The 25,427-nt window shown below is 42.6% G+C and overlaps 1 protein-coding gene across 4 annotated transcripts in view; it reads left to right on the top strand.

Annotated features, from left to right (window-relative positions):
- The first annotated feature begins 255 nt into the window (after positions 1–255).
- The window catches only part of MAP3K5 (mitogen-activated protein kinase kinase kinase 5), a 193,967-nt gene continuing 168,795 nt past the window's right edge, over positions 256–25,427 (top strand). For 2 of the 4 annotated variants that reach the window (XM_073893975.1, XM_073893974.1), the window contains exon 1: positions 707–1,258. In XM_073893975.1, coding sequence (XP_073750076.1) covers positions 835–1,258 — 424 coding nt within the window. In that variant the 5' untranslated portion in view covers positions 707–834. Of the gene's footprint in view, positions 1,259–25,427 lie in introns of all 4 variants that reach the window. The other 2 variants (XM_025865908.1, XR_012378591.1) reach the window with 2 other exon arrangements.

Below are 25,427 nucleotides of genomic sequence, written 5' to 3'. Positions count from 1 at the left end.
CCCAGCCGAAGTCCGGGAGCAGCAGCGCGGTCGGTTTCGTCGGGCTGGCGCTTCCCAGCAGGGCCCTCCCTGGGGGCGGGCCCTGAGTCTCGGTGCCGCGACGAGTGGGCGGCCGAAGCCGGTGGCCCACAGGGCGAGCGGCTGAGAGGAGCGTCGAGACTCCAGCGGCGAGGCTGGCGCTGGGACTAAGCGGCCGCGGCGCGCTCCGGCGAGAAACGAGGCCAGGGGAGGAGGAGGAGGAAACAGAGCCGATGAAGGGGAGCTGCCGCCGAGGAGGGAGGCGGGTCCTTTCGGTTGCGGCTGCTGCTGTTCCCGGACGTAGCCCGGGGAGCCTGTCTGCCCGAGAGGTGCTGGCCAGGTAGCTCCCCACCCAGCGGGCACCCTCTCCGAGCACTCCCAGCTCCCGGCACGGAAGGAGCCGGGGCCGCGCTCCGGGTGGCCAGGGCGCACGGCACCCCGAGCGCGGCGCCCTTGAGCTGCACGGCGGCGCAGGTTTGCGAGCTGACTTGTCTGCGGGCCAAGAGAAGGAAGCGCTGTCCCTTCCCGCTCAACCTGGCGTCCCCACCCCTTGTACTCTACACCCTGCCTCGGACGAGCGGCGCGGCCACGGAGGCGCCGAAGAGGGGCGAGCCACCGCCGAGCAGCGGCGTCCCTTCGGGGGAGAGAGCGCCGGAGAGGAGGCGGCGGCGCGGCGCGGAGGGCGCGACGCGCGATGGCAGCTGCTTAGCCCGGCGCGCGCGGAGCAGCCCCGAGCTGTGGCTGGCCAGACGGTGCGGCTGGGCGGGGGACGCCCCTGCCCCCGCCGCCGCCGCCGCTGCAGCCCGGCCGGGAGAGATGAGCGCCGAAGCGGGCGAGGGCATCACTTTCTCGGTGCCACCCTTCGCCGAGGGCGGCAGCTGCCGGAGGGGAGGAGCGGCGGTGGCGGCCGAGGACGAGGAGAGCCAGCTGCCGCCGCCGCCGCCGGGCAGCTTCTGGAACGTAGAGACTGCTGCAGCCCCTGGCACCGGTTGTCCCGCTGCCACCTCTGGGAGCAGCGCCACCCGGTGCCGGGGCAACTCTGGTAGCGGAGGCGGCCGACGGACCACGGTGGCATATGTGATCAACGAAGCGAGCCAGGGGCAGCTGGTGGTGGCCGAGAGCGAGGCCCTGCAGAGCCTGCGGGAGGCGTGCGAGACGGTGGGCGCCACACTGGAGACCCTGCATTTTGGTAAACTGGACTTTGGGGAAACCACCGTGCTGGACCGTTTTTACAATGCAGGTGCGTGTGCAACCCCGTCCCGATCTCCACGGTCAGGGGCCACGTTTCCCCTGGCCGCCGCGGGGGGGGGGGGGGTTTCTAGGCTAGCAAGCATGCTTCCTACTTACTTCTTGCCCCACCTTAGGGGCAGCGAGCGGCGCTGCGTGACTGCGCCTGGCGTTCGCTGATCCTGGGGAAGAGGGGGTGCTGATGCGAGATCCTGTGTGTATTTGTGCTGGACCGACTGACTCACCCACCGGCCCGCACTGGAGCCATGGGTCCGTATAAAGAACTTTTCAGTTCTTCAGCAGTGCGAGATAGTGCCCCAATCAGCCTTTGTCCATTTGGTGTCTTGGTTTCCCTTCTGTCGGGTTTGTCCCATATTTTCCTTCTATATATACCTGTGACTGAGATGACGCCCTCATTTTTTCCTCTGTGTAGTTTTGGGAGTACAGGAACCACGCAGCCGGCTGCTGGCAGAGTAGATCTATACGAATTTGCATGCTGTGTCGTGATCTTCCCAAGTCATTTTACTTAAACATGTTTAGTGGCTTGGATGTCCCAGCCTTACCGTTTTGAACTTCCATCCAATAACTTCCAAAAGCAATAACCTTGTCGCTTGCACTAGACTTATGTGGTATCTTTGTAAGGATTTTGGTGGGAGAACCGGGGTCTGTTTTTTATTACCCCATATACCATGATAGGCTGGAAAGTACATAATTTAACATTGTTTAAAATGCTATTTGCTGTTTTAATAATTAAGATTAGTTTGGCTATTTAAAGTGATTGCTAGCATAATCCATAAAAAATGTATCTTTTCAACCTATCGGCGGATTTCAGAAAGTGTCATTGCAGTTCTAGTGACTGAGGCAATTAGTATCTGTTTGCCAATGTTAGCAATAATAACATGCTATTGAAATTAACCTTAAGTAGCCTGTACAAGCAAATATGAGAATATATACATATTTATTTTTGTAAGTGTGGGTGGAAAATTTGATTTAATGGTGGTTTCAAACAATAAGGTTCTTGCATTTGTGATCACATAAAAGATTTTATATTCCAGTCTTGCCTTCAGTTCTGATTCTCTTCAGTCTCTTCAAAACACCTGAAGTAGGCTTATGTCAGCGTTGGAATTCGGCCAAAGCTGAATATTTTAAGAACAAGAAGAACTTCACGTTAAGGAAGCCAGACTAAATAAACTAGGGCTCTCTGGTGCTGGTATTCTTTACAGTCTTGGTCTTCATAACTGAACATGAGTATGATGTATTATAGCTTATTTTTTTGTGTGGCTTGGTATAAAGATTGCATAAATGTAACTTTTTGAAAAATTATAGCACTCTTATTTTGGGATTATATTTTGGAAGAAGCTTCAAGCTTCAAAGAACTGAAAGATATGTGAGGAAAACACTCAAGCAAATACTGAGCCTATTTTTATTGCTCTGATAGATTCCGTATTTTTTATAAGACTCTATAAAAAACATCTTAAACTCTAAGCTAATTTGAAAGAAAGTTTCCTAACAAGGCTCACTTAGTGTTTATTCTCCAAATAACTGTGTGTGGGAAAGGGAGAGAGGAAGATGACAAGGGAACTGACATTTGAACTGTATCTTTAATCCCCCAAACGAGTCTGTGAAAGAAGGACTTAACTCTTCTTCTTAGATGAGAAAACCAAGGGCTCCGTAACTGGCCTGGACTTATAGGTAGTAACTGGTCAATGCAGGGTTCCGCTCAGGTGGCTGACCCTAAAAGGTCATCTTTGCCCTTGCTGCCTCCATTCAGCTGGGCTGATTTACTCTGAGTCAAGGGAAGCTCTCTATCTTGGAATCGTGATGGAGAGCTGGCGGGGACCTCGGGAGCCACTGAGGTGCAGTGGGGAGGACGCTCTGGGAAGACCTATGTTACTGAGCCAGCTCTGTCCCATCTACTGCTTCATTCAAGCCGGGCAGGCCCCAGCTTAAGCCCTGCTTATGCGCGTGACGTGAACTCTGAGCCCTGTCATTCAGCGTGAAGATGTGACCGAGTGAAGATGGTATCAGTTTGTCCAAACCCTTTGTTTTTCCCCACTGAGGGCTGCTGAGTTTGATGGTAGTAAAACTTTTTTTTTTTCTAATTTCTGAGAGAGCGCTTGCTTCTCCTCCACCAGGGATAGATTTTTCTGGCCCTGAAAGGGCCAGATGGTAAATATTTCAGACTTTGCAGGAGGTCCCTCTCGCGGCTCCTCAGCTCTCTGCGCTGTTAAGGATAGCAGCCACAACAGTCCCTCAACAAGTATGTGATTGTGGCTGTATTCCAGTAAAACTTTATTAATGGACACTGAAATTTGCATTTCAGATTCCTTCGAATATTTTTCAACCATTTAAAAATGTAAGACCATGCTTAGTTTTGCAAGCTATACAAAAACAGGCCTGGTGAGATTTTTGGCCCCTGGGCCATGTTCTCTTTTGTTCTGCATTCACTCCCTCCGTGGGAAAGTTGAATCACTATGATATACAGGGAAGAACATTGGCCCCGCAAGTTAGATCTGAGTTTTCATCCTGGCTCTGCTCTGAACCATGTCACAGTAAGCAAAGTCCTTCATCTCCTCCAAGGGCTATGAACTTGACCAGGGGCCGAAGTGTCGGGGGAAATTGAACTAAATTTCTAAGACTCCCTCATTTAACTCTGTGAGTTTGCAAAGGTAGGGCAGCATGGTAGGCTGGGACAGAGCATCAGAACAAGAGTGTCAAGATCTGGATTCTGGTCTTTGGTTCTTGGCTAATTTGGAGCAAGTCATTTAAAATCTCAGAAGAGGGCGCCTGGGTGGCTCAGTTGGTTAAGCGACTGCCTTCGGCTCAGGTCATGATCCCGGAGTCCCGGGATCGAGTCCCGCATCGGGCTCCCTGCTCAGCAGGGAGTCTGCTTCTCCTGCTGACCCTCTTCCCTCTCGTGCTATCTCTCACTCTCTCTCTCAAATAAATAAATAAAATCTTTAAAAAAAATAAAATAAAATCTCAGAAGAGTGGGAAAGCTTGGAATAATTGGTCTCTAAAATTCTCTCCAGCTCTCAAATTCTGCACTTTAAAATTACATGAATATAAAATGAATTATTTCCATTCCTTGAGGTGAATGAACTGCTTTTTTATATCATGTTCTTGGCCCCTCAAGGAGTTCAGGGTTAGTGGGTAGGACAGGTATAAAGCCCACCTGCGCTGCAGCCTCTGTGAAGGTCCGTACAAAACGCCTGGGTTCCCAGGAAACAGACTCTAGAATCAGACTGGGGGTAGGGCGGGTTCAGAGGTGACAGCTAAACTGGGGTGCACGGATGAGCAAGGACTACTTGGAATAGCTCAGTTTATTGGAATGGACAATGACTTAAAGCTTGGTTGCATTTTTACTAGCTTCCCCTATCTGTGTGTCCTGGACCCTTTCTAAAGAATAGATTGCAGTTAAAGGTTTTCCTTATTTGATTACTGTTTAACTGTAATCTAGTTTGTTCTTTGACTACATTTGTCATTCTCTCTTTCATTTCTGTTCTGAGAGGAAACTAATGTTCTATCAAAGCTTTTGTGAAAATTCATTATGTTTACGTGTATAAGACTATCCCTCAGAGATGGCAAATGGCAAGCTAACAACGCGCCTTCCCAGCACCCTGCATTGTAGGCAGTAAATTTCTATAACAGCAAAGAGATGTCAGTGATAACAGACATTAGTGATACAGAGCTACTCCATTCGGGTAGACAGATCCGACCGGCAGCGTCTTAAAAAAAACACAGATCTCTTTAATGAGCATCAGTTCTGTGAAGTATAGCTAGAGTAGGCTTTATTGCCCCCCCATTTTGCTTATAAGGAAATTGAACCATAAAGAGATTATATTCATTCATTCAGGTGAAATGACTGAAGGTTACTGCATGGAACCAGGAGCGTACTTTTCTTCAGAAGCAGTATTATAGATGATGGTGACATTCTGAGACTAGCCTGTGAGAAGCCTTGTTAACTCCGGGTACTTGAAGTATGGAGCCCACTCACCACTTTAAACATTCAGGAAACTTGTGTTCCTAAGACTGGAAACTGGGGCTTTGAACACATTTCTCCTTATGTTCGAATCCGTAACTTCTGCTTTCATCTAGTTTCTGGTAACATCTGGCCAAACGTTACCTTAGCATCACTTTGGGTGGGTGAGGATGACTGGAGGTGATGTGGTGAGGTGAGGTACACAGGAAGGATGGGAAGGCTACAGGGGGAGGAGGGAGGCTGGGCAGGGGAGAAGAAGGATGCCTGGTGATACTCAGTGCTGGGTGCTGGGTGATGCCAGTGCTCAGTACTTGATGATGTTCAGTGCTGGGTACTTGGTGACTGGATCAGAGGAAGTGGTGCCAGCTGGGGATCCATTAACACTTTCACCTCTTTCAGACTTCTTCCCCTCCTGACCTTCTATTTATGGCCCTCCACTTCCTGTTGATGGAAGAGCCAGGGACATCACGGCTCAAGGCCACTCCACCCGCTCTAGTGGGCACGGGATTAGATGGGCTGCCTGCTTCCCCTACCCTCCCAACCATTACATGTACCGGAGACTTTCTCCAAGCCAGGCTCCCTGCAGATGGCAGCCTGGTCCTCAGCCCTTCACCTTGTAGCAACAGTGGATAACAGGAAGGAAACACATGCTGGTTGAACATCTCATCTCTATTATGTTCCTGCTTGGCTTGGGCTTGGGATGAAAGTCGCTCATGTAGGCCTTGTCACTGGTGAGGCATCTGAACTCTCTGATGGCTTCTGAGCCTCCTTTGGTTCTACTGGCTCCCAGCATAGCTCCTCGGGACTTCCAATCTTATTTGATAAAAAGCAAAACAAACGCAACCTTTGTCCCTTGTCTATCCCTGACAGGTTCTTGAAAGTCTTCTAGCCCACTTCTGCATTTTCTACTTTTAAATCCAGGGAAGCTTTTGTTATATATTGTCTCATATATTTGAGGGAGCGGGTGAAATCTGTATTTCATAAATAGTGATTCCTATGGACCAGTTAAAAAAAATTAGAAGACTGACATGTGTTTGTCAACCTTTCATTTTTCCAAATAAGGCTATTGAAGAGAGAAAGAGAACTCAACAACCAGCCACCTACCGCCATGATCTCTTAAAAAGAAAAGCCATTTTTACGTTCAGTTAGGGAAGGCATAACATTAGAATAAAGGATAGCTCTTTGCATACAGTAAATGTATGGGGAAAACTCAGTATTACTCTGTTTTCCCCCATTTCACTTATCTCACCAATCAGCAGAGCAATGGAGCAACGTGCTGAGAACCTCCGATATACACTACCTTGTAGTCCCTTCATATCTTTCATCACTGCTTCTTTGCACAAGTAACAGACCTTAGCAAAATTATCCAAAGAGTAAAGAGAGACAAACTCATAAGGAAGAACTCTGGTCAGGAAGGTATTTAAAAAAAAAAAAATCCGAAAACAATGAAGCATGGATCACTACATCAAAAACTAATGATGTGTTGTATGATGACTAACACAACATAATAAAATAAAATTAAAAAAAAAAATCCCCGTGGTGTCCCACACATGGCTGTTCTCTGGGCTTTTAACTTTTCGCTGGCGCACAATTGGGGCAACTGCTGCCCACTGCCTGTGAGCGCAGAGCACTGGGCTTCCTCTTGGTTTTGTTGTTGTTGTTGTTGTTGTTGTTGTTTTGGATAACTGGTCAATCGAAGCAAAATTATAATTTTCCAAAAGGAACTTTACTAGAAAACTGGAAAAAAGTAAAACAAAAAGGAAAATTCCAAAGCACACAAATAAATTTTTTAGAGCACCCACTTCTTACCCCAAATTGTCAACCGCATATTGTCATAACTGCCCCTGCTTTCCAGATTCTTGGGATCCTGATTTCTTTCCTCAACTTGGTCACTCTGGTCAGCTTGGAACATCCATCAGCTGGTAGTTCGAGTGGGTTCCACTTCCTCGTGAAGCCTAATTATAAGTGCACATTTGTGGCCTTGGCTCACCTGTGGCTTTGGCGGGTGCCAGCCTTCTGGGAGTTTTCTGCTGCGGTCAGTTCCCCTCTGGTGGCTACAGGGACTGTCCCCTGCTTCCTGTTTCAGAGGCCTTGTTAGAGGCCCGTGCAGTTCCTGTTTCTGGTTTGCAGGATAAAATTGGTTCGCAGCTTCTTTGTGGAGCAATGGGGGATTGACAAGTGCAAAGCCCAGTGAATGTGCCGGTCTCCACCAACAGGTACCAACTGTTTCTGCTTTTCAAGTAGTTGCCCCAAGTGTTCTCTTCAAACACCACCCACCCTGCGTGGGGCAAGATGAAAGTTGAGAATGTGGTAAATGAGGCAGGGTGGGCAGTGTTGTGGGAACCTACAGCTCTGTGGATTGCAGGAAGAAACCCAGAACCCACAGCCTTGAGAAGGGTGTGTCTTGAAAACAGCCTCACCGTTCATAGTTTGGATATAAGTAAATGGGGAAACTGGCTTTAGTTAAGAAAGATACCGTTATTTTCAGGGAGCAAAATTGAATTAGCCAATTTTATTAGCAGCATATAAAAACAAAAAAGGAAAGCAAAGCAAAATTATAAAAATTAAAAAAAAATCCACTGGTGATTCTAATACATTGGTTTCCTTAGTTACTTTAATATATTAGCATTTTTCATCTCTGGTTGGAGATGTTGGTTAAAGAAACTGATCAAAAGATGTGCCAGATCATTGGAGAAGGAAGAAGGTTCGAGACAAGGCTGATTTTTAAGGTCTTACCTAATTATTCCAAAAAATTTAAAAAGTGAGTATTTGCATCTTAGGTGAGTTTTATTTTGTAGTGTTTTTTTTTTTTTTCCAAAAGAAAACAAAAATTAAGAGGGACATAATCCAGGCTACATCTTGGTAATTTTCTTAGGGGAGACAGAAAGGAGGAGAGAACATTTAAATGTTAACAGCATCTCCTACTGAAAATCACAGCTGAGCATATCTGTGGAACTTAAATGCCACAGGTTGCACAAGGAACAGTAAACATTCCGTTACAAGCAAACATTTTCTATTACAGTAGGTAATCAACAATGAGGAAAGCAGTTGCCTTTGGTATATGATTCATACAGGAAGGAAGTTATATTCTTTTGTATAGCAAGTCTCTTAAAATGATTGTGACTAATTATATCAGTATTCTCCAACACTTTTGGTGGCTTCTAAGAACTCTTAAGAAACATGGGGGAGGGCTACCCTACTGAATATCAGTGAATTTCAGGCCACATGTTCATTGACTCCAGATCATGTCAAACCAAGTATTTGCCTAAGCCAAAGAATTCATTCTCCTTTAAAAATCTTGGTTACCCCTATTTCTTATGAAAAAAAAAAAATCATCCAGGGATAAGGAGTCAGCACAGACTATTGCATGTCAAGTACCTCTTCCCGTCACATTTAATTTTTCTAATATGTTGATTGTGACAAATATCAGCTTATAGCCAAGCCAGCCAGCAGAAGCAGTGTGATTCCTAATGCACAGAGGCCATGCTTTTATAACTCCAGCTAGGTATTGCCCACTTTATAGTTTGGTTATTTTGGGGTACAAGTGATTTTATTTGGCTAGATCAGAATGATAATATAAACATATGTTGTCCTGTGCGGTGTCATCCTCTTTTGATCATCTTATTAGCTCTATAGAATAAATCAACATGGCCAGGTAAGTACCTGGATGTTGCAGTTGAGGCAGCACCTCGTTGGAGAGGGTCTGTGATTTGGCCAGAATAAATCACATGGTTGAGTAGGAGCCAAAGTCGGGTCTTGTGACTTCCAAATTGAGGTGGTTTTTCCACTGTGCCATGCATTCCTCCTGCAGTGGAGAGCATTTCCAAGCACATTTGCTATTGAAGAGGATCGGTGCTAACATCTTGGTCCATGGTGGTAGGATTATTATGGAGAAGAGTCATGGGAGTGAGATATAACTGCTGGACGCCTCTTGCTAACAAATTTCACTGACTTCTTGTTAATAATCTTATAAAATAACCCATCAGAAAGCTGCTTTTGACATCTCTTTATCAGTACAGCCTGGGCTGAGTCCTGGTTGCCAGTTGCTTGGGCTGGAGCTATCAACTGGGCTTCCTCCAGGTAACTGTGAGGCTGTTTTCTGGGCATGGTTCATCAGAGGGACTTGCCAAGTGTAGACCAAAACAGGCCTTTCTCTTGAGGGAACCCGAGAGCTGGGTTTACAACATAGCCTGGGACAGTTTCTTTCCTTGGTTCCCTGCGAAGTTCAGCCTCCTGAATCTGAGTCACTTTCCTCTAATGTTAGAGCAGATATTCTCGGTAATTCAATTCCGTGAACATTTATCAGTTGCCTTTAATGAGCCTCTTACTATGATGGATGCGCTGAAGAATCACGGAAGAGAAGCAGGTGTAAGTCTGCAGGAGAATAGAAGCTTATCACACGTATTTGTTTCCGTGGGAAAAAGTGATGCTAAGGAAGAAGTCAGGAGGAGGTGCCTGTACTCCCGTTCCTTCCCACCCAACTAGTTCTTTCTAAAAATAGTTCTGTACCTTGTTTTCTGGTTTTTCATTTGTATCCTTTATAATAAACCTGTAATAGTAAGTAGAAAAAAATACTTCTAAAAATGAAGCAATGAAACATTTCAGTCATAAAGAAAGTACATAAATAGTTTACAACACTCATTCATTCACTACCTAAATACAGTAGCTGTTAAACATTTTGACATTTGTTTCACTTCTCTGTCCCTTTTAGAGAAATAAATCAGTCTGGACAAAACTAAAAACCCCTTTCTGCCACATCAGTTGACCTTGCTAGGAAGAGTGCTTCCTTTACCAGAAGTGCCAAATTGTAATTTTCAAAAATCTGAAATCCGGGCTTTCTGCAAACATATGTCCAATATTTAATTAACTCATTATTTAATGAGAAAACCAGTAAGGTATTCGAATCAGTTAAAGGAGAATTTGAAGAGCAGATATTATACACACATACAGTCAGGAATGCTGGAATGAACTTGCTGATAGATAGGAAACTGACCAATGTTCCGTAAGGCAAAAATCTGTGAGTGTAAATGTTGGAGTGTTCTTTTCTATGGGATAGAAATCAGTTGTATCTCTACCGAACAATAATCACTTGTATTGCTGGGGACAAGAATTATTTGCATTGCTATTGGTTCTGCACAACTTAACGTTTATCCCAATAGCCTTTTAAAATGGACTCCTGCCTCACAGGACAAATCAGAAGTGCACATCCTTTTAAAATCAGGTAGTTCCCACATCCTGTGCTGCACAAAGTCAGCCCTCTACTGAAAGCATACCTAGTATTCTCTTTTACCCATTTCCAAGTCCTCAACAACTTCTCTTCACGGAAGGCTGGTCGTTCTCAGCAGGCTCTATGCCAGTGGTCTCCTCAAGTAGTCTTACCCAACCTGACTTAGAGGGGCCTGTGTCTTCTTTTCTCAGCTGCTCTGCTATCTGAAGCAGCGATTGCCCCCAAGAAGGTCCCAGAATACCCCTTTTAAGCCAGGGCTCCTGATCGTAGTTGTTTCAAGTCAGGAAACATAAAAGTTGGATATTAGGGTACTGGTCACCTAGGTTTGGGATGTGATAAGAGGTATAAACCCTGTGGCCAGAACCAAGTCTGAAATACACCAGCGTGATACTTGCAGTGTCTGCAAATCCAGTCTCCTTCTATTAGGAAATCAGCATCATTACTCATGGGAACTTAAGTAATCCAGACCGCTCCAAATAGGTTTAGTTTTTGGAGGACAGAAAGTCCTTGTCATATTTTAGAGGGCTGGCAAAAGGCTGTAAAATTCCACATGCCAGATATCTTACTCTGGTCTTGTAATTTAAGGCGTCATACCCGAATAGGCATCATGCATTACGGTGCACTGGGTCTCTGTGCCAGTCACCATATATCTGATTATTTTCAATCTCTGTAACCCTTTTATGAGTTAAATAGCATCAGGGGATCGATTTTATATACGGGGAAACTGAGACCCTGCAAGGATTATCAACTTTCCCAGTGTCACATGCCACTGAGGGGCAGAGCCAAGTTTTGAACCTGAGACTGATTCCAGCGTCTATTCATTTATAACTCTGTCCCACAGAAGTAAACTATTTGAAAACATTTAAATTATTATTAATCTCATGATTACAGTCTTCTCATCAGTAATCATTTGTTGACTACTTAAAATCTGCAAGATTTCTTTCTAAGGTCTGTAAAAAATTAGGTTAAAAGAACACAATTTCTGCCTTTTATGATCTTACAGTCTACCCACTAAATTCAACAATTTAATGAATAATTATTGGGAGCCCACCAGCTGCACAGTGGTGCTCTAAGTAGTAAATAAGGGAAAAATCCAAGAGGACTTCATAATGTGGGTGATTTCACTGAACAGTATACATGAGAACAATGTTTATTACTACTATAATATGTGTGGGAATGCATTGAAAATAAAAATCTTACACAGCTGTAAACTGAGTTAGGCTCCCTACTTTATTTTTATATGAAATCGGTATCATACTGAAAATTACAGATTTTATTAAACACCTTTAAGATCTTTTGTAAATATTGGTAAAATCTCATTAAATTTAATTCCAAGGGAGTATTAGAATTCTTTAGTGAAGAAGAATTTTTTTTTATACTGACTCTACGGAAGCAAGCCGACTTATCATCGCCTAAGACTTGGAGCCTTTTTTCTTATATATTGTTTTTCCAGTAGTGGAATTTGATCTGTATTTAAATTCTCCTTGTATTAGTCTTTTTATTTTGTGAAAAAAAAATGTAGGCTGTTTTAGATAATTGAAATATGCCAAAAACATAATTTCAACTTCGTATTCTTTAGGCCTATAGTTGATAATAAAATTGTATTACTTGCTTGTTGATGATGCCTGGAGTATATGGTGCTTGGTTGACAGAAAATAGTCAACCTGAATGCCAAGTTATTGAATGACTGGGCCAGAATGAGGATAATAAACAAAATTCATTTAGATAATAAAAGCGGATATGTATTGGATACACTGTTGATACAGAACCATATCTGTATTATGGTATATATACGAATGACTAAGGTTAAAATCCGGGCTACCTTTGAAGATTCTAAACAATATTTTTGAATTAATACTTTATATAACTTTTCTAATTATTTGTGAGCTGCATTCATACAGTTGATACATGTTAGTTCTACCAAGACAACCATTCCTAGATTTTTAGGAATTGGGTCTTGGGATTCTAGCTTTGGTTGAGTGAGTGAAAATTCAGCTATTCAGGACTGGACAGTAGGATTTTAGTTTTTCAAAAGGAACTCCTGGACAGTTTCCCAGATACACTGGCCCAGTGCTTACTGTTTATATACAGTCAGAGTTAAGAAAAGGTTTGTAGACCATCAACAGAGGTAGGGAATCTAGCTTTAACACTTTATGTATATGTATGTGTGTATTAGTAGTTGCAAAGCATGGTTGGGGTACAAGTTGCTTGGCTTGACCTAGTGAAATTAGAGAACAATGTGGTAGCTTACGCGTGAGTTATGACAAGAATAACTGGCTTGACCTTTCTTGCCAAGCAACTTAGTACTGCCAATATTTTATGTGCTTAGCGTACACTGGCAGTTGGTAAATCTGAAATAAAATTGGAAAGGAAATGCTAGCTTAGACTTTTAACAAAACCTTAGACTCTTCTTTTCCTTTATAAAATCAGTAGTGTAGAAAATTCATTTAATCATTGAATGTGACACATGAGTGGGTTACCTGAGGACTGATACTGCTGTGTTTATTAAAATGTCAACCAGGAGATCTGCATTGTTTCCAAAGTCTGAAATTAAGGGTTGTCAGCATTGTGAAATCTTTGCATTCATTTATGCTTTTAACTTAACATTTAATTTCTAGGAATATTTTGTTAGTGTTTACTAGTCCATTTATCATGTATTCAAATGAGCGGCACAGTGCGAAGTGTTAATTTTGATTAATTTGTGTCACACTAAGGTATAAGTGACAAAAACTCATCCTTATCATAAACATAGTATGTTCACACTGTTCACTTTTTGGATTCTTTTGAAGAAATGAATTAGATGCAAAGATACATTAATTAAGAAGACAAATTGCAGGAGCATTTAAAAGCTGCTAACATGTAAATATTCATCAGGGTTCATTAATGACAGGGCTAGGGAGTGGGTTTATGGGAAGTTTAAAAGTTCAGACAGGATCCTTCTGTTCTTGATTCTTTTGTTGAAGGCAACATTAAGGGAGGAAAAAGGCAGACAACTCCCAACAAGAATTTGTAGGTGATGAGCTTAAGTAACCTTCATGGAGTTTTATGACTGCGTTTATAATCGTCATTACCTATGGCTCATTTGTGCTCATTTATGAGATCTTTGAGAAGGTAAAACCTGGTTATCCTAAGAGTTACACTCTTCTACTTCAGCCAAATCTCTTTATACACTTAGAACTAGAATTAAGATATTGCTCTGTCTCCCTGGTTTGCCTCCATCGTTGACACGTGTCTTCACTGTTTGGTGAAATATAAGTAAGTAATGGGAAAGCACAGCCTCACACTTCCCAAAGCTGCATGGAGCTCAGGACTCTGCATTTGGTCAGATATGCGTAAAGAAGCAGGTTTCATCTTGTTGAATATATAGTGAAAATTCTTCTTGATGGATAATCTTTTGATTATCCAGTCTCATAGCTCATTCTCATGACATAGTTCCATTCATTTTAACTCTGGAGAAGGCCAAGAAGGTCCAGATGCCATCCTCAGGTGGTTCCAGAAGCAAGAGAGCTGTTGCCACTGTGTTGTGACACTGGGAATTTTGAAGCAAAATTATACTATGATATTTATATGTTGTCATGCCTTGATTTTCTCAGACCACTGCTATGTAATAGACTTGGGCTCTCTTCTAAAAAAATATCATTAGGTATATTGGAATAAGTTTGCAGAGGCAGAGATAAGAAGCAACCATGATTTTTCTATTTTCAATTTCCACTTTTTTTTTTCTTGGTTTATTCTCCTTGGTTTATTTCTCAGGGGAATAAGAACATGTTACCTAAACAGATGGCTGCGCCAGAGGATAAGCCACACTTAATTTGAGAAGATTTTCTGAGAGCATTAAAGGAGAAATAAGCTATGATTGGAGAGTCCAAGGCCTTAATCTGCTTTCAGTTTTCAGTTACCTGATCTAAATGCTGGAAGCTCAATTTAAGATCTGGACTGGCTTAGAAGCTTCTGATGATTTTATGACTAGTCTACAAGAATTACCTTTTCAAAACTTGTAACTGTCACCTTTAGCAATAGAAGGAGATATTGCCCAACTTGAAGGCCCAAATGTGTACCTGATATGGGGTCACCAGGGAAATTCCTTCCTGCACCCAGAATATTGTTTGGTTATTTGTGAGTTTAAGCTTAATATTCTTATTCATTTAAGCTAAGAATAATCATGGAACTATTATCCTTCTATTTGTTATTCTCCCTTTAAGATCCGCATAATTTTTTATTGCATGTTTATGTTGGTAGCACCTATTATCTCCTAAAATAACCTCTTTTTTTAAATTTTATTATGTTATGTTAATCACCATACATTACATCATTAGTTTTTGATGTAGTGTTCCATGATTCATTGTTTGCGTATAACACCCAGTGCTCCATGCAGAACGTGCCCTCTTTAATACCCATCACCAGGCTAACCCATCCCCCACCCCCTCCCCTCTAGAACCCTCAGTTTGTTTCTCAGCGTCCACAGTCTTCTCATGATTCGTCTCCCCCTCTGATTTCCCCCCTTCATTTTTCCCTTCCACTATCTTTTTTTTTAACATATAATGTATTACTAAAATAACCTCTTAAAAGCTATTAAATAAACCTTGATTTGCTTGAAGATGCAGTGTTCAATGCATACTTGATTCTTTGGGGGATATTAAAAAAGGGTATTACTCATGAATCTGCATCACATGTGAAATGACTAAGAAGGAACAACTGAAAAAGTCAAGTCCAGTGTTGTAAGATAATGAGAAATCCTTCGTTTGAAAGGTCTGACGTAGAAGAAGCGGTTCCAGGATATTTAAGGGATTGTTAAAATGTAATTCCACATCTCTTTTCCCTGTCTGTCTTGTTTATCCTGTATCTCTAGTACCTAATATCATACTTGGCTCATAATAGGCACTTGATACATACTGATGGGTTGAATTAGGGAATATTGCACTTTCCCCTCCTCGTGTTTGCTAATTGGTTTTGATGTCTGCCTTTCCTACTTAACTGTGAGTTAAGCTCCTCAGTGGCAAAGATCACCTTTTATGGATCCTGACATGCCCCAGGTCTTCTGTGTCCGTGCTTGACCTGTGGATGTGTGCTTGATCACACTTAATGCCGTCGTCGAATAGAATTCAATGAAATCAACTCTTCCCTCGGGGAACTCACAGTCTAGTGCAGGAGACCAGCCTATAACCATAGAGCAGGCTGTGCTGATCGCGATACCAGAGGTTTATAGAATGTGCTTGGAGAACACAAATGACAGGATTCTTCTGGGGAAGGAAGGGAGTGTGGAGGAGGCTGGCTAAGGCATTAAGGCCTTGGACAGGAGGTGACATTTGAATCAGGTATGAAGGGTAACAGTGAAACCACTTATTATGTGCCAGGCATTTTAAATTACAGGAGTGAGTCTTCGCCTAAGAAAGAGGTAGAACAAAAAGAGAGCCTATTATGGAACCAAAAAAAACCACACCAGCATTAAAGATGGACGGAAGAAGGCACCAACTAGTGAGAAAGAGAAATGGTCAGGAGGTTGGGCAACAGGTCGGGGAGAGTTCCAAGAGGGAGAGAGAGAGAAAAAGAGTGAACTCCCTGAAAGTGGCCTGAAGAGGGCCTTCGGTTCAGTAAAGCGAACTGTTTCAGAGAAATAACCGAATGAGGTAGTTAGAAGGCCCCTCATAACTTTTGTCAGAGCAGTTTTAAGAAAGCAGGTAGGTGCTGGTAGCTGTGAGGATAGCGTCTTGAGTGGACAGCGGGAGGCACATAATGAAGAGGATTGTTTGAAGAAATGTGGTGGTCAGAGAAGCAGAACAAGAAGGCAGTCCTGCTCCCAGAAGAGGGCACCTGGGCCTGGGCCTGCTGTAGATATTTGTGCCTCAGAGACAGGCCACCGTCAGGAAGCCTTTGTGCTCTCAGATATTATTCATCATCGCTTCTGTGGGAACATGGAATACAAATTCCAAACCCCTTTCTTCCAGAAAGAACTTTCGGAGCACGGCCTTTTGTAAAGGTCCGTGTTTTCTCGCTAGCTGGAATTAGCTGAGAATAGACTTGCTTTTCCTTATTCTGTGACTTAGGCCAATTTGAATTCACAGTGATAGCACCCGTGGGAGGGGTTCTTTACTGGTTGAACTCAGTTTACAGAAGTGTAGTAAAGGTGTTCCCTAAGCCAGTGGCTAGGTCAGGCTAGGGAAGTCTCTCATCCGTCTGCCTCGAGGGGCCAGATTTCATGGGCTTTTGAAACTACAGAATAAGAACCTGGGACCAACAATGCTTTTATTGTTTTGTCAGCCACTTGAAACACTTCATTGCTTATAACACTGGCTACTTAGAAGTACAAATGTGCCTTTCTTAAAGGAGGCCTTTTTGCTGTGCACCATCTCCCTTTGTAAACTTCCAGTGGAAACACTTCTAAAAAAAAAACTCTTGGTTCCTTTTTAGGCTTTCCTCACCTTGGGTTCCAAACCACTCCCAAGAAGAGGACTGCTCTGAGCAGGTCACTAGAACAAACCTTGGGTTCTTCTGAAGTTACTTTCCGTACCATACGTCTGTGTTCCTTTGTACTCATTGTCCATTCCCAAAGAAGCTCCCTCCTCCTGAAAAGAATCTTATCTGAGGAGTTACTGTCGTTTTCCTGGCTTAACTTGAAATCACCTCCCTTGGGCCTTATCTTTTATACATCCTGCATACAGAGGGGAACACAGTATCGGCTGATGTTCCTGCTGACACCACCCCTTTCAGAGGGAGTCTTAAGTGCCACACTTACCAAAGTGGAAGAGAGAAGGGACACATTGGCCTAGAAAACTTTTGTATATTCAAGGATGACTTTGAGGACCGAGGTCTCCCCACCCCCTTTTTTAGAATAGGAGACCATTACAGAGCCAAACCTTTGACAACCTATCTTGAAAATCAGTTCTTGAGGTGAAACTTGAATTTTCTAAAAGAGCATTTCCAGAGAGAATATATTTTTAAGTATTGAGTTGTTGAGATAGTACAGAATCTTCTATGATCATAGTAATAATAAGGGGAAATATAATAATAAAAAGATTAGGGTAGATAGGTTAATTGTATGGTTTTCTAGCAGCAGACCAGCTAGGTTTCTTTCCTTTGTTTATGTGCAATGAACAAAAATGCCCTTTTTTGGTGTCAGATGTCTCTTGAGTTTGTCTTTTTAGCCCAGGCCCTACCCCGTACCCCCTGCGAAGCTGTAGCTTAACCGTCGGCCATACATCACACACGTGCTGTCACATAGGTACCTCCAACTCATTTCCCTAGAGAACCTGGTCTCCTTTCCTTAACATCTCATTACGTGGCACTCAGTTTTCAAAGCCAGAAACCTGCTCCAGATTCCTTTAAAATAATCATGAATTGTATACATATTAGGAATTAGTATTGTGTGGTGGCAGATGGGAGCAACATTTGTGGTGAGCATAGCATAACTTAGAAGTTGATTCACTATGTTCTGCATCTGAAACTAATGTAACATTGTATGTCAACTATATTCAAATAAAAAATTTTCTTTTATTGCTGAGTTGTAATAGTTCTTTACATATTCTACATATTTCACCTATAAGTCCCTCATTAGATATCTGATTTGTAAATATTCCTCTTATTTGGTGGGGTGTCTTTTTTTTCATTTTCTTTACTAGTTTGCTAGTGTCGTTCAAAACGCAGTTTTAATTCTGATGAAATCCACTTTGTTTATGTTTTATTTGGTTGCTTATACTTTTGATGTCTTATATAAGAAACCACTGCCCAATGGTGAGGTCATGAAGATTTATACCTATGCTTTCTCCTAGGAGTTTTATAGTTTTCACTCTTGAATATAGGATCCATTTTGAGTTGATTTGTATGTATCATGTGAGGCAGGGGTCCGTCTTCAATTCTTTTGCATGTGGATGTCCACTTGTCTCAGCACCATTTGTTGAAAAGACCATTCCTTCTTTCACTACTGAAGTTTCTTTGGCACCCTTGTCAAAAATCAATTGACAATAAGTGTATGAGTTTATTTCTCAATTCCATTGATCTATATGTTTATCCTTATGCCAGGACCACATAGTCTTGATTACTTCAACTTTTTATTAAGTTTTGGAAAGGAAGTAAAGGAAACATGAGATCTCCAACTTTGTTCTTTTTAAAGACTGCTTTAGCTGTTTTGCTTTGCCTTGTATTTCCATATGAATTGTAGGCTTGTAATTTCTGCAAAAAAGACAGTTGGGTCTTCTTCCTATTTTAACTGTCCCCAATATTCTTTCCTTTCTCATTAAAATTTTTTCCTTCTGTTTCTTTTGCATTTCTTGGCTTTCGTGACAATTGGCCTCGACTTTTGCTTCTTATTTTTTGGCTATTGAACTGCTCAGTGAACCACGACTACAGAGTTTCCAGGTTTGGGGCATTTATTGTCATTTATCACACTTAGGAATGGGTAGATTTCACTTCCTTCTTCCATCCTTCCCTTCCTTCCTTTCTTTCTCTTCTTCCTATTTTCCTTCCTCCCTTACTTCCTTTTTTCCTTCCTTCCAGTGAGTTTGATACTTACCAGAATTATCAATGTTAGTAGAGTCTGACTTCAGAATAAATGAGAATCACTACTTACCTTTGTCTGCTTATTCCCTAAAACTTAAATATTTAAATATGAAAATTCAAAATGTTTCTTTAAAGGATTATTATGGTGATAAACTTGTTTCTTGTGATTTGGTTTCTTATATAAAACATAGAAAATCTGATTTTTATATGAAAAAAATTTACTGAAAATTAATTTGCCTGTAGCATACTTAGCTGTTGAAGCTCTTTCTGAAAGTAAGCCCAGTCTGTAAATATTTCCAGGGTGAGAGTGGTTTAGCACTCTGCGTTTTGCAGATTCAATATCTCAGTGTTAAGATATTAGATGAAGACATGGAGTTTATGATAGATTTAAATTTTCTGGTATGATCCTGATTTGCTTTGAAACCTCAGAAATGTTATCTTTACTTGGGTCATCATATTGACTTGCTCTTTCTTCTATAGATATTTCAGTGACCTCTGTCCCCAATCACAAATTCTGACCTGTCCAGTTTTGTTGAACCAGATCTCCTACAACCTCATGCCCTAAAACCCAGTTGTTGGCTGCCGTGTCTGGTAATGAAGGAAATGAATCAAAACACCCCAGATAACTTACCAGTCTGTCCCTTACCACAGGTGAGTTGAGGGAAAGCAGGTGTGGAAGAGCACCACAGTGACCCACTGGGTGATGAGATCCACAGTGCTCAGCTATTTTTGTTTCTAAATTGTGAAGTGATCCCAGAGGTCCACCTTGTGGACAGTTCTTTGCCAAGTGATGACTTGGCCTTGTTCTGAAAGGTAAACCAGCACTTCGACTCAGAAACGTTATCTTGCAGAACAGTGGGTTTGGATTTGCAGGTGAGGTGTTCATGCGGCCAGCCTCCGACGGCTCTCACTCCCCAGTGTGGGGAGCTGGGGGTGGGGGCTGGCTTGGGTCCTGGCCTCACCTGCAGCTTCTGTGGTTTGATGCTGGACCAGGTAGATTCTTGCTCACCTCATGACCGGCGGTGGAGCCGGGATGGCTCTGCAGGAAAGGGGCCATTTCTTGGAATATGGAGAATCTGAGCCTGTTCACACTGGGGATTTATTTATACCTCCACTGATCAGAGAACCAGAAAAAAAAACAAAATCACGTCTTCCTAGGGAAGGGAGGGAAGCCGTATGTTGTGATCAAAATATGGACTGTGGCTCCGACAGACCTCTGTGTTTGAGAGTTGGCGCCGCCACTTCCTAAATCTGTGCTCTTCTCTCTGCTGTGGTTTTCCCAAGCCAAAGACAGAGAGCAAAGCAGTCACTGCCTTCTGGGCCTGTTGAGAGGGTTAAATGGGGTCATGCAAGTAAGGAGCTTTGCTTGGTGCCTGGCAGGTCAGAGACTGTTGGAATACAAAGGACTGTCGAGCCTGTTTAATCCAGCACTTTATCTGATGCATCAATCTACCAAGAGGCATTTAGATGTGTTTTTATTATGTTGCCAAATTGCCTCATACATTTGATTTTTGAAGGGCGGAATGAAATGATTTCTGAAAAAAAAAAGATGAATTCTGACTTTTTTGTTAAGATACTGTTTCAGAAGCTCCCCACTGCCTGGGTATGTGGTGGCAGGATGAAAGAAGCATGCAATCCTGGAAGCAGGTATGTGGCAAGAGGGGGGCCCACAGAGACAGATTTGTGGAGAGCTGAGGGGTGACCCTGCAGAGTCCACACGGCTCAGCAGCTGAGCTGTGGAGGGATGAACACATGCTTTAGAGTCCTCACATATCCTCTCTGCAATGAGAAAGCCTGTATTTTACCATGGTTTTGAGGATTCACTGAGAAAATAAATCTGAAAGGATTAGGCACACAGTACGTGTGTGGCCTACATTTGTATAGTCACAGTATTGACTTCCTGTTTTGAGAAGTCCGTGTTTCATTTCCCTGTTGCTGCAGAACTAACTCTACAAAACCCAGGGGCTTGAAACAACCTGTTACTATCTCTCGCAGCTCGGGGGTCGACTAGGTTCAGCTGGGTGGTTCTTCCATTTCACATGAAGTTGGTTGGGTCTGCAGTCATCCGGGCTCTGGGCTGCTTTGGAATGTCCAGGAAGGCTCATTCCCATCAGCGGATGCTGGTGTGGGCTATGTGTGGGAGCCTCGGTTCTTATCCTTTGGCCTCCCCACATGGCCAGGTTGGACTTCTCACAGGGTGTTTGCGTTCTGAGAGAGAATGTCTGTGAATAAGAGTTCCAAGAAGACCGATGTGAAAGCTCTCAGTTCTCATGTGTTTGCTTTCAGAATCCTCAGAATATTACGTTTGCACCATTCTATTGGTCAGAGCAGTCCCAGTGCCAACTTAGACTCGAGGGAGGTGGAGAACTCAATGGGGGAAGGAGTAGGCAAGTGCCTACAGAGGGGTAAGGAATACAAGTCAGTAGCTCTCTGTCTGCTTCGCTCCCATCTCGTAGCTAAGTCATGGAGAGAAACTGAGGCCTGGGCCCTGAGGAGAGTCATTTGATTTTGAGAAAGAAGCAATTAAAACTCAAAACGGAAGGTACCTGAATAGATTCAGTAAGAGTACACTTTACATGGAAAAAATGTTTTTCATCTCTAAATTTTCCATTTCCACAGACAGGGTTCGTAGAAATTTACTGTCAAAATACTGTCCTGACACTCTTTGCTGTCTACCAGAAGAACATCAGCTTGAAAGCTGACTTGTTTCCCCACATACTGGGGCCCTTTGGGATTAGATTGTTAAACAGAGATAGGACAACATTGGCTAGCTGGTGCTCGAAGTGGAGAAGGCAATGAACAGTTCTGTGAAAATCTTGTTTAGACATCAAAGACTTCATCTTCACGGACTAGTCATGCAAGGAAGTAGAGATTGTTGCCTTTTTAAAAGCTATACAAATTAGCATGCATCCAAGACTCACTACCCCATCTCAGCCTTGGGAATGGACAAGAATTTTGACATTTTTTTCCCTCCAGCTGTGTAGAGGGCGAAACAGTGGAAGGAGGAGGTCCGCAGAGAGGACCAGGCAGGAGCAATGGCGGTTAGCCAGGAGACCTCAGGAGGCTGGGAGGGGGAAGGCGCAGTGGCCTCTCCCAGGGCCAAGTGAAAATATGAGCATGTGGTTCATGGACTGGTTTAATCTGCAGGCAACCCGCCTATCCCCAGAGGGATTTGCAGCCAGCATTCAAGTTTCCAAAGAGATAAAGACAGAGTACAGGAGGTACTTTCTCTTATATAATTCCCCTTGGTTCTTCCCCCCCCCCCACCCTTTAATTCTACTTGGCCTTAGAAACTCCAGTGGGAAGTTTACTCTTCTTTTTGTATTTTACCTAATCTAAGCCCTCCTCCCACCTTACCCGCTCACATTCTGTGTCTTATTTCTGGTGCTGTCCATGAATGGCTGAACCCATGAGGAATGTGAGCCAACCTCCCTGCTTAAACTTTGCCCAGAGAACACCTGAGAGTCATGTGCAAACATCAGCAGACAGTTCTTGGCTGGGTGTCCCATCGAATGTACTATTTATATTTGGAAAAAGCATTGGTTCTTCTGCTTGACAAACAAAAGTTTCCAGCTTTAAATGCACAAAGTCAGGAGCTCTGTCGTTCTGTTTGCTTATTGCCATCCCCAGTCCCTTCCCTACTTACTGCTGTGTTTCTTTCTTCTAACTTTTCCCTGGCTGGACCATCAGTATAGATTTTTCTTTCTTATTTTTGTCCCTTGTTGCAAACTGACAGTGTTGTTGTCTGCTAACATTGAAAACAAAAAGTATTTATTTTGTACTATCTTTACGGGTCATGGCTTTTAAATTTAAAGAGGCAAAGTTAATTTTTAAATTCTTTTGTTTCCTTTTCTAACATTTTATTGGGCAATGAAGACATCCTATTAATCTTTAAATTTTGGTTGAATTGCTGCTGACTGAGCCAGTCTTCCCGCAAGGCATTTATTGTATCTGCTTTTGCTCTCAAGAGGGCCATTTGGTGGCTCACTGTTCTTACCTCCTTTTCCATCGCTTCTCCTTTGTGCTGAGTCGTTGCTAAGAAATGACTTTCTAATCAGTACAGTTTTCCAGGGTTTCTGACCAACTCGAGGAGGAAACTCAACTTGTTAGCACAGCGTGTGAAGTCAGCCTCATGGCACCCCTCTCACAAACCCTGTGATTGGACCCAGGCCCTGTTTCCCCAATAAATCAAGCTCAGGGATCTCTCCATTCTTGCGTGTAAATGTCATCCTATGTTTGTTTCCCATTTTCCCCTTTTAAGTTCTATAGTTTTACTGTGATGATAGTTGTAGGACCCAAGGATTTGGGAAAATGGACTGATTTCTTCTAAGCTCCCTCTACCTTCCTGCCTGGATTTCTCTTCTGACACGTCCTTTGCATCTTCTAGGTCAGTTCTGTGCACGTTCTCTCCTCAAAGGGTCCCCGCCCAGGCATTTCGTTGTTCCCTCTTCTGTGTCCCCAGAGGGCTAGCTGCTTGCTTCTGCATTTTTATGATTGACCTCCCTGTTGGGTGGTTAGTTTTTTTAATTTGATTAAGGTCTGCTTTTTTTTCATTTTTGTGTCCCTAGTGCTCACATATAATAAACACTCAATAAGTGTTTCTGAATAAATACATCAATAAATAATGCCATTCCTTTAATTTCATTGAACATGTGTGTATTGACGATTTGATCATTTTCATGAGCAAAAACCTCATGTCAGAGCTTCATTCAGAAAATTGTTTGCCTTTTGTTCTAGTCATTGCTCCTGGCTAAAAAGGAAAGCTAATCAATATGTAAAGTAACATGTGTCTTGAAATTTAGTATAAGATTTACTAGGCTTAACTGCCTTTAAGTCATTTATTGGTTTGGGAGAAAAAATTAGTCTGGTGACAATCATATATATTATTGGTTGCTGACTATGCTTTGCTGTTTAGGCATAAGTTTGCGTGTTTGTGCCATCGTATCGCAACTGAAATATCCCAGTGGCTAAGCTTTTAAAAATGCTTTCTTGCTTTTCCACAAGATGACCGAGGACCAGTTGAATGGTCCCATGTGCATTCTATCCTACTTGCCTTGGTGTCCTTCAGAACAGGCTCAAAAGTTAGGCAATGACTGCAGCCCCCTCTCCTTGCTCCTTGCTCCTTGCATTTGTTTGGCCCTTTCAGATACAGAAAACATTAGCTGAAGACTTTAAAAACACGTTGCCTGCCTCCAGAATTTAAAACATGTAAAAATATTATTTTAGCTTATGTTTACTTCTGCTCCAAAGTTCTGCAGACTTTTCCCATGATAATAGTAGGTGGAACCTGTTCTTTGAAAATAGGGGGTAGTTGGTGTATGGATAGATTTTATGTTCCAAACTTCTACTTTAAGTACAGTTTTCGTTAAAGACTACTTTAAGAAATTTCTTCTTGAAAGATCTATTCTGGACTATGTTATTCTTAAGTTACAGTATGGACCTTTGGTACTGATTCCTGCCTATTTTCAGCAGTGGGAAATACGGCACATTTAGGAACCAACTTCTTATTCATCTTTGTCCCTATTGTTTGGCCTAATGCCTGCTGTATAATATCTATTCAGTCAATATTTATTGAATGCACAAGTAAATAAGGCTGTGTACAGAGCAACTTATTTTCAAAAGGCTGTACTTCATAGAAACATAGGTAAGAACAGGAATCCCACTGTGAACGTAAGATGTGCAGAAACTCCAAACACTGTTTTTTTCCTCAAAAGGATGAACGGTTTTATTATTTTTTATTTTTTTTAAGGATGAACGGTTTTAATCAAGGCAAAAGAATATACTTAAGCCTAAAGATTGATTATTTATACATTATTAAACTATAAACAAATCCTTAATTTACGAATTTGCTGATCGCTTCCTGCTAGTCTGTCTTTATTTTATCGGCTTTCCTAAAGCTTGGGTAAGGGAGGGGTAGAAGGGGTACTTCTAAAATCTAAGGATCCGTGGGCGCCTGGGTGGCTCAGCTGGTTAAGCGACTGCCTTCGCCTCAGGTCATGATCCTGGAGTCCCGGGATCGAGTCCCACATCGGGCTCCCTGCTCGGCGGGGAGTCTGCTTCTCCCTCTGACCCTCTCCCTCTTGTGCTCTCTCTCTCTCATTCTCTCTCTCTCAGATAAATAAATAAAATCTTTAAAAAAAAAAATCTAAGGATCCGGACTATGAAAATTATGTGCTATGCCAAGTGAAAATAATTGGGAGGATGGGCAGAGCCCATGGTTTTTTAAATGAAAAGGAAAAAGGTACTATTGTTATTAGGAGCTTAGAGTCCTAGAAGCATGTCTCAGAGAGCTATAAATACAGAATAAAATCAGAGAATTTCCATTTTGGTTCAGTTTTCATGAAATGTAAAGTTATGACTTCTTAAAAACATAACGGGAACAGCATGAATGATAAAAATTAAGATAATAGGGCGCCTGGGTGGCTCAGATGGTTAAGCGTCTGCCTTCGGCTCAGGTCATGATCCCAGGGTCCTGGGATC

Source organism: Callorhinus ursinus, unplaced genomic scaffold (genome assembly GCF_003265705.2).
Source record: "Callorhinus ursinus isolate GAN/ISIS: 27379988/994484 unplaced genomic scaffold, GSC_fseal_2.0 scaffold6, whole genome shotgun sequence".
NCBI classification, from domain to species: Eukaryota; Metazoa; Chordata; class Mammalia; order Carnivora; family Otariidae; genus Callorhinus; species Callorhinus ursinus.
The sequence above is the reverse complement of the archived record's forward strand: the minus strand, read 5'-3'. Positions and strand labels throughout refer to the sequence as shown.